This window comes from Salvia hispanica, chromosome 1 (genome assembly GCF_029641045.1).
Source record: "Salvia hispanica isolate PSC_SH4W2 chromosome 1, Shi_PSC_v1, whole genome shotgun sequence".
NCBI classification, from domain to species: Eukaryota; Viridiplantae; Streptophyta; class Magnoliopsida; order Lamiales; family Lamiaceae; genus Salvia; species Salvia hispanica.
Window position 1 is genome coordinate 14,987,341 of NC_142692.1, and position 13,952 is coordinate 15,001,292.

At 35.9% G+C, this 13,952-nt stretch overlaps 1 protein-coding gene across 1 annotated transcript; it reads left to right on the forward strand.

Moving 5' to 3' along the window:
* The first annotated feature begins 4,656 nt into the window (after positions 1–4,656).
* Positions 4,657–8,434, forward strand: LOC125219000 (GDP-Man:Man(3)GlcNAc(2)-PP-Dol alpha-1,2-mannosyltransferase-like). The gene is made up of 7 exons (XM_048120837.2): positions 4,657–5,028; positions 5,453–5,739; positions 6,447–6,633; positions 6,868–6,936; positions 7,042–7,235; positions 7,789–7,898; positions 7,989–8,434. Exons 1-7 carry the CDS (start codon positions 4,726–4,728, stop codon positions 8,231–8,233), a joined length of 1,395 nt encoding a protein of 464 aa, XP_047976794.1. The 5' UTR covers positions 4,657–4,725; the 3' UTR covers positions 8,234–8,434.
* The last annotated feature ends 5,518 nt before the right edge of the window (positions 8,435–13,952 follow it).

The window sequence follows — 13,952 nt, forward strand, 5'->3', positions numbered from 1 at the left end:
TGCCTCGAATTTCTTCTCCATTAGAAATTAGATTGTATAGTTACTTAGTCAAAAGTTATACTCTCTTTACAAATTCTATGTGATGATGATGAAGTTCAGCTGATCTAGTGTAATTCTATCAATGGAAGTTCTGTATTTGTTTCATTTGGTATAACTAGATGGATACATTGATTCCCTTGAAGTAAGGAATTTTAGTAATAAGTAATAACTATTCAACCAAGTATATACCTCATATTGTGTCCTACAATATTATTATGATCTTACAATATTTGTTAGTACTTGTTTTGTGCCTTCGAAAGGAAAGCTAAACTTTTTTAAATAATGGTTCTCTTTTAAGCTTGCAAGTATGGTAGGCTCTTTTTGATATGGTGAATTGGAATGAGGGTGAGAATAGGAATGAAATGATATTTTTTTTCAAGCAAATTGGTAGAATGAAAGTAAGAATCACATTATATTCCATAATATCAAGTATGACCTTGTTATAATAATGCTATGTGGCCATAATGTGGCCGGTCACACAGTGACATTTTTGTAAATAATTGAAAAGTATAATATAATAAAATAATAGTTTTAGATAGCAATAATGTTATGTGGTCATAATGTGGCTGGCCATACGGTGGCATTTTTGTAAATAATTGAAAAGTATAATATAATAAAATAATAGTTTTAGATAGTGCTTATGTACTTCTACATAATCACCCTTTTCCTTTAATTATGGGGGTTGTACATTTCATTTTAAATATTTGAAATCAATCTCTCTCTACACTAATTACAACTCTATTTCCCAAAATTAATTATTATCGGATCTTTATAAACATAAATATCGTACAATAAAGTTGATGCTCATACTATTTCTAGTAAGACTAAATATTTGTCCCACAAATCGACTTGGGCTCGTAATATAAAAACATGATAGGAAGATGTGAATATAAAAAAGGCTAAATTAGTTTAATTAATTTTTGTCGCAATTTTTAAAATCATCAATTATATTATAATTTTAACATATCTTTTCAATTGTCCCATTTTATTTATACTTGGAATAAATTGTGTATGATGTGGAAAATGAAGCCTATGATTTTTTTTGGCAAAGTTATATATCACCCGTATAAACCATTATTTTTTATATGAAGAATATAGAATATAAGAGCATGCTAAAGTATGTACGTTTATTACATATATTGAAATTTTTCGTTTTTAATTAAACATTTTTTTCATTTAGAAAAGTTTAACTGTAGTTGAGTCAATTTTATAGTATATGTTATAATATATATATTTTCACTCTTAATTTATTTTATCTCTTACTTTACTCACTATTTTATTCATTTTATAATTTTATTTTCTCTTTTACTTTGTTACCTATCCCTTAGCACATTAAACATTCATTTCTTAAACTTTGATAAAAAAAATAGGATATCAGTTATAAAGGAATGGAAAATAACATTTCCATTTTTTTATTTGAAATATCTTAAGTATCATATTTTTTATTCCCTTTCCACCTCCTTAATTCAATCACCTCTAAAAACAAATATACTGTACTATAACCAAAGTCATGTTTGTTTGATGGAAAAGTAAAGTCGATAGAAAAAATTATTCCTAAATAGTACTACCTCCATCTCATTCAAGATAGTGGCGGATCGGGGGGGGGGGGGGGTCGTCCCCTCCGTGCGACTATTTTCCCCTTATCAGGACGTAAAATTACCATGTCCGCCTCCTCCGTTTGCCTCCGGAGTCACTTCAAACAACGAAAAAATAGCCATGTCCGCACTAAATCAAGCTAATACTATATATTCTGCCCCTTCCGTTTCCGGATCATGGATCCGCCACTGATTCAAGATATCTACATTTCCTTTTTAGTTTGTCCCATTCAAGATGTCTAGATTTTACATTTATAATAATAAATAGGTCGAACAAGAGTGGTTATCACATAAGGATGTATCATATCATTTCCATAGGGTACTAATCATATGAAATGTGTATATTACTACTTCATCCGTCCCACAAAAGATGTCACACTTTCCTTTTTAGTTTGTCCCACAAAAGATGTCACATTTCCATTTTTAGAAAAAATTCTCTCTTTCATGAATATAAAAATAATATTTTCTCTCTCCATTTAACACACAAAATAAAACCTCATAAAATCCCGTGCCATCCCACAAGTGTGACATCTTTTGTGGGACGTTGTGGGATGGAGGGAGTACGATTTTAAACGATTAAATGTGATTTACGTAATTATTATTATTATTATTATTATTATTATTATTATTATTATTATTATTATTATTATTATTATTATTATTATTATTATTATTATTATTATTATTATTATTTACTCCCTCCGTCCCCGAATACTTGATACAGTTTGCCATTTCGGTCCGTCCCCGAATATTTGACACAGTTCACTTTTTCCATTTTTGGTAGTGGACCCCATATTCCACTAACTCATTTCTACTCACATTTATTATAAAACTAATACTTTAAAAGTAGGACCCACATCCCACCAACTTTTTCAACACACTTTCCATTACATTTCTTAAAACCTGTGTCGGATCAAACCGTGTCAAGTATTCGGGGACGGAGGGAGTATTAATGTTTTTGCTATTGTCGTAGACTTTATTATAGTGTCATAACATTATTTTTTAAATCATCAATAATTTCAAATATTAACTTTGTATTTTACTTTATATCATTAAATTTATATTAATTTATCATATACTATTAGTATTACTATTATTTAGTTATTAGTACAAAACGTGTCACTACACTTTAGACCTGTACATTAAAAGGAATTTAAATATTATGTTATACTTACTACATTTACTTAATATTTTTAATTTTTTTTTAAATTAAAAATCTGAAAAAATAAGAAAAGAAATACTCCATAAGTATAAAGCGTACTACATTTTATAGAAGGCTAAGTAAAATATTGTTGGATGAATTAAGGCAAGGGGTAGCATAGTCTTGAAAATTTTCATACTTTTTAAGTGCATTAAATGACTCAATTTTTAAATTAAAAATCTTATTATGGCCGGCCATAATGTGGCCATTTAGCATTACTCTACTCTATTGTTATAATTATTACTCCCTCCGTCCCGGATAATTTGGGTCACTTTGATCGGGCACGGGTTTTAAGAATTGTAATAAAAAGTGGGTTGAAAAAGTTAGTGGAATGTGGGTCCTACCTTTATGTATTAGTTTTATAATAAAATGTGAGTAGAAATGAGTTAGTAGAATATGAGATCCACTACCAAAAATAGTAAAAGTGAAATGAGATAAATTATGTGGGACAGACCGAAATAGAAAATTGGGACGAATTATTTGGGACGGAGGGAGTATATTTTTAAAACTCATGCTCAGTCAAACTATGTATTGTATTGATGGACAAAGGAAGTAATGTTGACTAAAGTCCAAATCAAAATTGGTTCCATCCATTTGCCTAATTTTTTTGTTTGTACGTGTTGGGCATACTAACTTGTGATCATGAATCATATATATATAAGCTATATAAGCTTATAGGGAAGTGTTATATTGCTAACTCATAACTTAATTGTTAACTACAATTAAATAATAGCCATTAGATATTCAAATTAAGGGCTTAGATCATTAATCCCTAAATGTCAATACGATCAACGAAAAATGTCACTAAAGCCATCTGATTAATTCCAATAAATATCAATAAGGGTATTAATGTCAATTAACTACATGTTTAGTTATAACTAACTTTTAAAAGAAATCTCAAAACTTTAAATTCATATAACATATATCAAATTAAAGATAATTTCATAAGGATTCCAACGATATCATACATGCATATGTTCCGACGTCAAAATTTGAAAAAAATTTCAAAAATTTTTCATTTTTTCGTACAAGCAGGAATGTCAACATACTATATAAAATATGTCAATATAATACATGTAGAATGTCAATATAAGCAATGAGTTAACATTCTTAAAGCATTGTGTTGATATTCTCAAAGCATTGCGTTGATATTTTCGAAACACTATATTGACATTTTTATGCAAAATCCTAATTTGGCATCTTTCTTTTATCTTTTTTTATTTTATTAATAAAAACGAAAATTATACGTGGCAAATTGTAGACCACACGTTTTCTAAAATCCTATAGCCTTAAATTAGTTGTAGTTAGCAATTAAATGATGAGTTAGCAATTGATCACTCCCCTAAGCTTATACTACCTCTGTCCCTGAAAATTTGATACAATTTACTATTTCGGTCCGTCCCTAAAAATTTGATACACTTCACTTTTACCATTTTTGGTAGTGGACCCCATATTCCACTAACTCATTCCTACTCACATTTTATTATAAAACTAATACTTTAAAAGTAGGACCCACATCCCACCAACTTTTTCAACTCACTTTCCATTATATTTCTTAAAACCCGTGTCGGGTCAAAGTGTAAAAAATTTTGGGGGACGGAGGTAGTATTTAATAATTTCATAAGAAATTAATGATTAATCGTATTTTTATTTGATTGATGAGTTAAATATGAATCAAACAATATTTCCTCCGATAAAAGCTAATGCATTTAAATGTGGTTGACCTTTAATTTTTCATGAAATCGTTAAATATAAAATAAAACTTTTGAAGTGGAAGTTCACATTTTGGACTATAGTCTAAAATGTTTATATAGTTCGTAATATGAATAGTGAGAAAAGAAGGAAGCATAGTATAGAAGTATAGATCCATTGAATTTCAACTCCGCTTCAATGGCTTCACTTGGCATCTTGACTTTGCCTCTCGCAACCCTAATTTTGGCGTTAATCGTAAGAATTGTCTTGCTCGTAGTTTATCACCGGCGAAGGCGTAGCAATTCCGTCGCTTTCTTTCATCCCTACACCAACGACGGCGGTGGAGGCGAGCGAGTACTATGGTGCGCCGTCAAAGCCGTCCAAGAAGAGTCTCCGCACCTCGATTGTGTCGTATACACCGGCGATCATGACGCTTCACCTCAATCTCTAACCGCTCGAGCGATTGATAGATTCGGCGTCAAGCTGATCCGCCCCCCGAAGGTACATTCGATTTCCATAACCGCTGTTTTAAGTATATATCTTTCTAGGCGGAAATACTGATTGATTCTACTTTAGAAATTAGTATGTGGATTGCAGTGGAAATCAAGTATTTGTTTTATGCTCATCAAAATATACCAATGTTTTCACTGTGTATAGTGGTTTCTAGTCAGGATTTGAGATTTACCTGGTTTTTGGTATTTTGGAGTTGATTTTATTGCACTCCTTGAGGAAATCACTTTACATTTCTTCTGCTTCGTTTTGACAAATAGCAGAAGATTATGCAAGTACAGTTCCTAATTCAGAGGCCTAAAATTTGTGGAGGGTGATTTGGATTGTGTCATTTTACCTTGGCTTTGAGAACTTCAATTAGAAGACTAGCAATAACTTGCTTGATTGGGTTTCTGGTTATCTTTTGCTTTGACAGGTGTTGCATCTTTATAAAAGGAAATGGATTGAAGAAGCTACATATCCTCGATTCACTATGATTGGTCAGAGCCTTGGTTCAATGTATCTTTCATGGGAAGCCTTATGCGCATTCACTCCTGTGTATTATATTGATACCAGTGGATATGCATTCACATACCCAGTTGCATGGATGTTTGGATGTAAAATCATTTGCTACACACATTATCCAACAATTAGTTTAGACATGCTATCCAGGGTTAATGCACGGAACTCTATGTATAACAATGACGCCTTGATTGCTAAAAGGTGCACTTCTTACTCCAATCTCGTTCACATTTCAGCATATTTTTATCCAGGTTTCTATGATATTATGTTGGTTACATGAACTGAGAAGAAAAAAGAATTATTTTATCTAATTCTGTTTTGCGTTGGACCCAGAAAATGAAAACAAAAGCATGATAACGGTGGAGAGAATGGGTAAAATAAGGCATTGTGGGGTTTTTATGGTAAATGAAAATGATGCAATTATGCTATTTCTGAAAGAAACCGAATGGTACATTGTTTGTCGCATCTCACAGAACGCGTAAGGATTATTCTATGGTTGCAAGAAACTTGAAAAGATGTAACGCTGATTCCACCACAAATTCAACTTGGCCATTTGTTTTGGTAGCTAGGCACAGTAACACCAAAATAAGGGAAGAGGACTGAAACTTATTTGCATCCCTTCAAAGGTTTCTCCTTAGTGAAATCTCAGAATGAAAGCAGAGGAATGCCCTAGGTCCAACCGTCCAAGCTCTGTTATATCTCCCTGCTGCTGAAAAGATGTGATATATGATGATATGCTATTTATCTCCCACTTAGTGTTATTTATCTGCCCCAGATCTAATGATGAATTTAATATGTATCTTTGCACCTCATTAGATGTCATGGCATATGCACGAGATATCTTAAGAAACAGATAAATTCCCGAATCTCTGTGTGTTCATGAAGCTAACACTACTTTCTCTTGCCAGTGCCTTTTTCTCGCAGTGCAAAGTTATCTACTATAAGCTATTCAGCTTGATGTATGGAATTGTAGGCTCTCATGCACATCTTGCAATGGTTAATTCCTCATGGACACAATCTCATATTCAAAAGCTTTGGGGGATTCCAGATCGTATTAAGAGAGTTTACCCTCCTTGTGATACTTCTGGTCTTCAGGTGTGTATCTCATATCTCATCTTCTATACCATGCTATCAATTATCTACACAGATCTTTCACTTGATGAAAATGAATTAATGCTTCTTGCTTTCAATTGCTCTTTATAAGTTGAACATGTCTATGCTTAATGGTTTATGAAAGTGCTTTATCTTGTTGCTCACATGTTAGATGTGAGTGTGATTTTCATATTGTATGTCTGCCCTCTATAAATCCTGATATTTGGCTTTAAACAGATACTGGCGTTAGAAAGGTCAGTGGAGCCAATAAAGATTATTTCTGTGGCCCAATTTCGTCCAGAGAAGGTGGGCATTTTTTCAGACCAAGGTACCCATGCTTATGGAATCATTCATTTCATGGTCCATGGCACTGGTGAATTTCAACTTAGATTTCGATTTCTTATGAAACAGGCACATTTGCTTCAACTTGAGGCATTTGCTGCTGCCATCAAGATTTTGGATGCAGATCTGCCAAGACCGAAGCTACAATTTGTTGGTAGCTGCAGGAATGAAGCTGATGAGAAAAGATTGCAATACTTGAAGGACCGAGCCAAAGAGCTTAAATTGGATAATGATGTGGAGTTCCACAAAAATGTAACCTACAGGTCTGCAATACTTTCTATATGCATGGCTTTATTCCACTTTATATTAGGGGGTGTTCAGATGGCAAGACTAAATCTCATGATTAAATATGTATCATGTTTGGTTCATAAGATTGACCCCCACAACTTAATCCTAGATGAATAGTCTCATGATAATTAGTCATAGGCTTCCCCCTCCAACTAAAATAATCCCACAACTTAATCCTAGATAGATAGTCTCATAATAAGTAGTCATGGCAACCGAACGCCACCTTACTGTACTGATCATAGACATTTCCAGTGATTATAAGTTTTGTACAGTCTAAAGTCTAAACACTGAGATGATAGTCGTCCAGTGAAACTGCGTTATTATCATCGAAGTGTAAACCAGCTCACTACACCATGAACCGCAGCATTACTAGTGTAGTTACATCTTCACAACTGCTTAACTAGTGCTCTAATTGCTTATGTCCTCGAGTCTGAAGCTCATTTTATCTGCATATAGCTTCTATAACTTGTTTACTTTCACACCCGTTACGACTATAAGCTTGATACTCTTTCTCTTAATCCTTATCAGCGAGCTGGTGAGTCTGTTGGGTGGTGCTTCAGTAGGAATTCATTCCATGGTGGATGAGCATTTTGGCATAAGTGTGGTGGAATATATGGCTGCCGGTGCCATACCAATTGGTTCGTAGCCATAGTTAGGCACTTGGTTTTTGTACATTTAGGTTATGAAAAATGCCTTCACCTCGCGGTTTCTCTTATTCCTCTTTTCAGCACATAACTCAGCAGGCCCTAAGATGGACATTGTGTTATCCGAAGAAGGAAAGCAAACAGGATATCTTGCCCAAAATTTGGAAGAATATGCAGATGCCATCGTTAACATTATTAGAATGCCGGCATATCAACGGCTTGAGATGGCTGCTGCTGCGAGGAAACGAGCCTCACAGTTCTCAGAACAAAGATTTTATCAAGATTTCAAGTCTGCAGTTCGACCAGTTATGTCAAATACCACTCCATGACAGAATTTTATCATACATACCGGAGAATTTGTTGAACTTACTTAGACAGATGAGGATGACTTAATTTTCCCCCATTTGCACTCAGAATATAACTTGTTGAATTTACTAATCTTGTTGAACTTACTAATTTTCCTCCATTTAGAATATAACTTGTTGAACTTACTAATTTTTTTCCATTTAGAATATAACTTGTTAAACTTACTCCATTTGCACTTGGACAGAATTTTATCATACATGCTAATCTTCAACCGGAAAAATTGTTTCACTACTTTTTTTGTTCCTTTATCTCATCTTACTCATTTTTTCTTTTTATTTCTCTTACTCTATCAAATTTTCGTTAAAATCTGTACTGCTTTCAAAGTTCATACTTTCAAGAAACAGATGGAGTAGGAAATATGGATGAGAATAGGACGTGCGCAATATCGAGTGACAGAGTAACCCAGACTAGCTACTTGTGCTATAAAACCTCAACCATCCCTCTCTATATACAGTACCAAATCAAATGGATTGAATTAAACAAAAATGATTATCAATTGCAATGTAGATGGATAAGCAGAGGCAAAGAGTGAAGGAAGCAAGCATAAGCAAAAACAAAAGAGTGATAAATATATTTCATACCTCCCGCGTCACAGCAAGAGGAGGCAGAGGTTCTTTTATCCAACACCGCCTTCAACTTATTATTTTCACTAAATTAATTTTACTGCAATGTTTTTGTAGGCTATTATTTTTGGTGTACAGCTCAACTTCATGAAAAATTTGTCACACATTTTAAATTTTGTTTTGTTACCTAACCATGGAGACGTGTCTGGTTTGTATAGTGAGTTTGATAAGTTGGGATTGACTATTGAGTGAAGTTGGCTAATAATTGTGATTTTGTGAGGATTAACTATTTGGGTGCAAACTTTTCCATAATTGAGGGGAAATGAAATTGGTCACGCTATGGCAGAGGTAAATGTGGACTAATAGTCACTCGCTTGGGCGCGCGTCAAATATTTGTCGCAATTCTACTTATTTTGATAACTTGTAAAAAGGGGTTATGAATTCGACAATTTCAATTTTCAATCATGTTCTCGAGTTTGTTTCCTGTTTTTCCATTTGATTTGGGATCCATATAATGTAAACTCTTCAATATATGTTAAAAAGAGTCTCACCTTGGACAAAGCCTTCGTTTAGCAATTAGTAGCAAATTGGATGAACTAGACTTTACATGTTTACACAAGAGGCCACATCTTCTTCATTATGTTTTAATTAGGGATGTTAATCGGCCAAACTCCTTGAGTTATCAGGCTATTTAAGTTGTGAATTTTTTTGTTTATATATTTCAACCATAGGCATTCGGGTTTCGAGATATTTGGACCAAATTGTTTTCTAAAAGAAATATTAACTCTTCATAAATAGAAATAAACTAAACACAAGAACAATCGAAATGTTACCGTATTAGTATAATTTACAAAACAACATTTTTTGTCATAATATGGATAAATTTAATTGCGTACGAACTAAACTTTTATATATATAACCATTTCAAATACTTCTTTGAAATAAAAAAATAATTTATGAATAATTAGACCAATTTATTATTTACTTCAAAACTACTCCCTCCATTTTCTCACAGTTAAGACGATTCGGCATGAAGTTTAAGAAAGAGATGGTTAGTGTGTTAAGTAGATAGAGTAAAAAGTAAAAAAAAAAAGAGAGAAAAAGGTAAAGAGAATAAAGTAGAAAATGAATAAAGTAGAGAGAAAAATTAAGAGAGAGTAAAGTAAAAGTGAAAAAAAAGTGCTATATAGAAATGATTCAATGACGAGGGAACTTTCCAAAATAAAAAAAATGACTCAACTATGAGAGAAGGGAGAGATTATTTGTCATGGACATAAGCCTTAGAAATATTTTTAATCAACTAGAAACATGATCAATTTAGATGCATTAATCCAAACATTAGGAACATTGTTTAGTTTACATCATTATGACCTAAATATCGAAATCTTTCAAAAATTTATATGCTTCATATTATAGCATGATCAATTTTAATTGTCTGTTCAACATTATTTAGGTTATATGATTCGTATAATAAGTGAAATATATTTGATGGAAAAGACAATTAATTATATTTTCTCAAGAATAAAAATATCACTATGCGCGAGTATGGGCCAAGACTACCAACTGATTTTGCAAAATTGCAATTAAAAGTTCAATAGCCAACCAAGTTTGACTATTCGTGAATATGTTGAAATGTACTTTTTTTTTCTCGCTCGTGCTAGAATACAAATTACGCGTTAAAACTCGAATAGTTCCAATAACTTATTTCTATGAGCTGGATGAAGTACAAATATAAAATTTTCAAAACTTAATTGTGGTTAAGGATAACGTTGGATAAATTTTAAATTATTGAATAAGCCATGATACTAATTGATTATTTGTAAAATTAAAATGAAAAATATCTGTGTACATTTCAATAAATTTTAAAACATGTTACAGTCAAATAAAATGCATGATCATAATTTAAATTTTTATTAGCATATTAAGAGCATCTCCAACGGCGGACGTCCGTCGTAGTGAGCAAAATGGTAGGACACGGACGTCCGGTGCCCGTCGGATGGACTCGGATATCCGACCCACGGGCGGGCGGACGTTAGCCACTGTGGTGTGGGTCGGATGTCCGACAAAAAATTATTATTATTATTATTATTTTTTAAAAAAACTCTATAAATAGGGCTTCTTGAACTTCATTTCATTCACACCACTTGTGTTAACAAGTTTCTCTCTCTCTACAAGTTTCATTTCTACTAAAATAGAGTACAATAGGAACTCCCCCACCACGAGCGGAGGAAACACACCCACGTTTCCCACCGGAACGGAGGGAAACTTTGCGGGGATGAATCCCCAGATGGCGGGGATTACTCCCCAAATGTTCTACAATATGTACAATTGGATGAGTCAAATGGGTGGGATGATGCCCGAGGCAGCGGGGATGAGCGGTATGACGCCGAATATGGCGGGGGTGGGTGGGATGATGCCCGGGGCAGCGGGGATAAGGAGTATGCCGCCAAATATGGCGGGGGTGGGTAGGATGATGCCTGGGGCAGCGGGGATGGGGAGTATGCCGCCAAATATGGCGGGGATGGGGAGTATGACGCCGGGGATGAGTGGGACGATGTAGCACAGGAGCCCGTGGACGCCTAGGGAATCTGTCTATCGCCCATATATAGATTTGTTGTCTGATGATTCCCCTAGTACTGTTCCGGAGACTCAGTACGCCAGCATCGAGACTTTCTCTTTTGAGGAATTGGGGCTATCACCGATCCGTGAGACTCCCGATTAGGCAGAGCCTGCTGCAAGGGGCAGGGGCAAAGGCAAGGGCAAGGCCAGGGGCGGGGGTAGGGGCAAGGGCAAACCCCCAGGCTCTTCCTCGCAAACGGGGGCAGAGGAGGAGGAGGGTGAGGAGTGGGGGAAGAGGTCGATCTGGACCGTGTGGGAAAATGCCGCACTTGCGAAGGCCTGGGTCCGTGTAGTCGAGGATCCCTATGTCGGGGCGAACCAGTATATTGACCGATTGTGGCAATCGCATTAGTGAGGCCTACCTCACACTCAAATCGGCTGGGGCGAAGCCTCGCACTCCTGAGCAATGCCGGAAACAGTGGGATCGGTTGAGGCCTAAGCTCAGCGGGCCTCTACCAAAACAACCTGCGCATGGCAACCAGCGGCATGTCTGAGGAGGATGTGAAGAACCAGGCCTTGTCCCAGTACCCCGACAAAGAATTGAAGTTCAAAGAGTTTGACCAATGGGAGGCCTTTCTCGTGCAGGAGTTCGCAAAAGTTTTGTGCGGGTGTCGACTCGGGCTGGAAGTGGACGAAAATCAACTCTTCCAGTGAGTACAGCAGCAGTGCTAGTTCGCACGAGCTCCCCGAAGCCGAGGATGTGTCCCCGCTACCACGATCAGACTCTCGCCGTTGTCCTCGTCTGATGGGGCAAAAGGCTGCGCAACTGACTCGACTTATTTTAACACAAGTAGTACCCGCAAGTGTAAGGAGACAGTGTAGCAATTAGCAAGCAAGAGTATCGTATCCCACAAAGAAAAATCTGTATCAACTTAACTACCACGAACAAATGTTGACTACTATCTAGAGAATCATGAAAGGTTTGGTTGTTTTCTAACACTACGAAAAGCATATAATGAACAAAAAGATAAATAAAAGCAAATAAACACGGAGCGAAAAGATAATATGGAGAAAAATTGTAGAACTCAAGGATCCGATGCATAATTCCAAGCTCTTATCCAATCAAATTGCCTTACCTTTTGGTGTCTCTAGAGTTACTAAGTCGACCACAATTATAGATTAAATCTCCTCCCGAGGTGAGAAACCTGTAGATTAGGCGCTAGGATTGAAGTCTCCTTCTAATCCTAAAACTCCTAACTCCCAAAAGTTCGATTAGGTCAAAGACCTCACTCAAAACCTCAACTCTCCTGAGTTTTATTGCATTAAGGTGTGAATTATTCCTATTTCCAGATTAATTATTTAATCTCCCGATTAATCTAATTAATCCTACACAATCAAGTGGTGATCAAGCAATTGAAAGGATAAAACCCAAGAATAATCAAATAACTACAAGAGCAAGGTAAGAACAAGATTAATTGGATAAAAACTATGAAATTAATGCATCATCACCAAGAATTCTACAAAAAGGTGTTTAGCTACTCATGTTCATGGAGAAAACTAAGTTTAACACAACGAATCCGAACAAAAACATGAAAGATAGATACTAAGAACTCTTGTGGCACGAATCTATGGAATGAAGTCTTCAATCTTCCGATTTGGAGTCTTCAATCTTCAATTCTCTCTCTAGAAGTGTTCTTGGAGGTGTGTGTGAGTGTTGGAGGCGGTAACGTAGAATGATATGAACCCTAGGTGTTTTCCCTTTAATCTCCTATAAAAAATCGCGTTTTTGGCAAGAGAATACGCCAAAATAGCGTACCCGGCTGGGTGGAATTATAAAGAGAAAAATTCACCCAGCCGGGTGGTCATTTTCGACCACTTTCTGACCCTTTTCGCGCAGAATCGCTGTACCCGGCCGGGTGAATTTATAGTGTAATAATTCACCCGGCCGCGTGAAAGTTTCTGGACAGCGCAGTGTTCTTGTAACGGCCATAACTTCTTCTACCGAACTCCAATTGAGGTGTACAAGATATCCACGCGAAGCTCTTTCGACGACGAAGAGATTAATATGCATTAGGGGCTGATTGGACTTCAAAATCTCCAGTAAATATTGTCTCAAACCTAGGCTGCTGCACATCCACATATTTTGTGCCTTTTCTACACATTCTTAACAAAATGGTCAACATACCAATATAATAGAGAAGTAGATATAAACATGTCCAATAATAGACAAAATATGATCAAATTCATACATAACCATCCTCTAAAACCATGTAAAATCCAAGTATGTCAGCAGCGGATGGCGAGGGGGAGCGGCAGCCGCAGCCGCAGCGGGTCCTTCGAGGTCCAATCGGAGGCCCCTGAAGCCCCAGATGAGTACGACCGTCTCGCCCGCGCGCAGCTAACGAAGACCCTGAGTCAGACATGCATAGGTGGTTTAGCACGCACGATCCTGTGTACAAAAGGATGTGCAAGGATGTGATCGACGTATGTCGGCGCGATTTAGGAATGCCACCCATTGATGATTATTGCGTCGAGATTGGGGGCGGGGACGTCGGAGGCG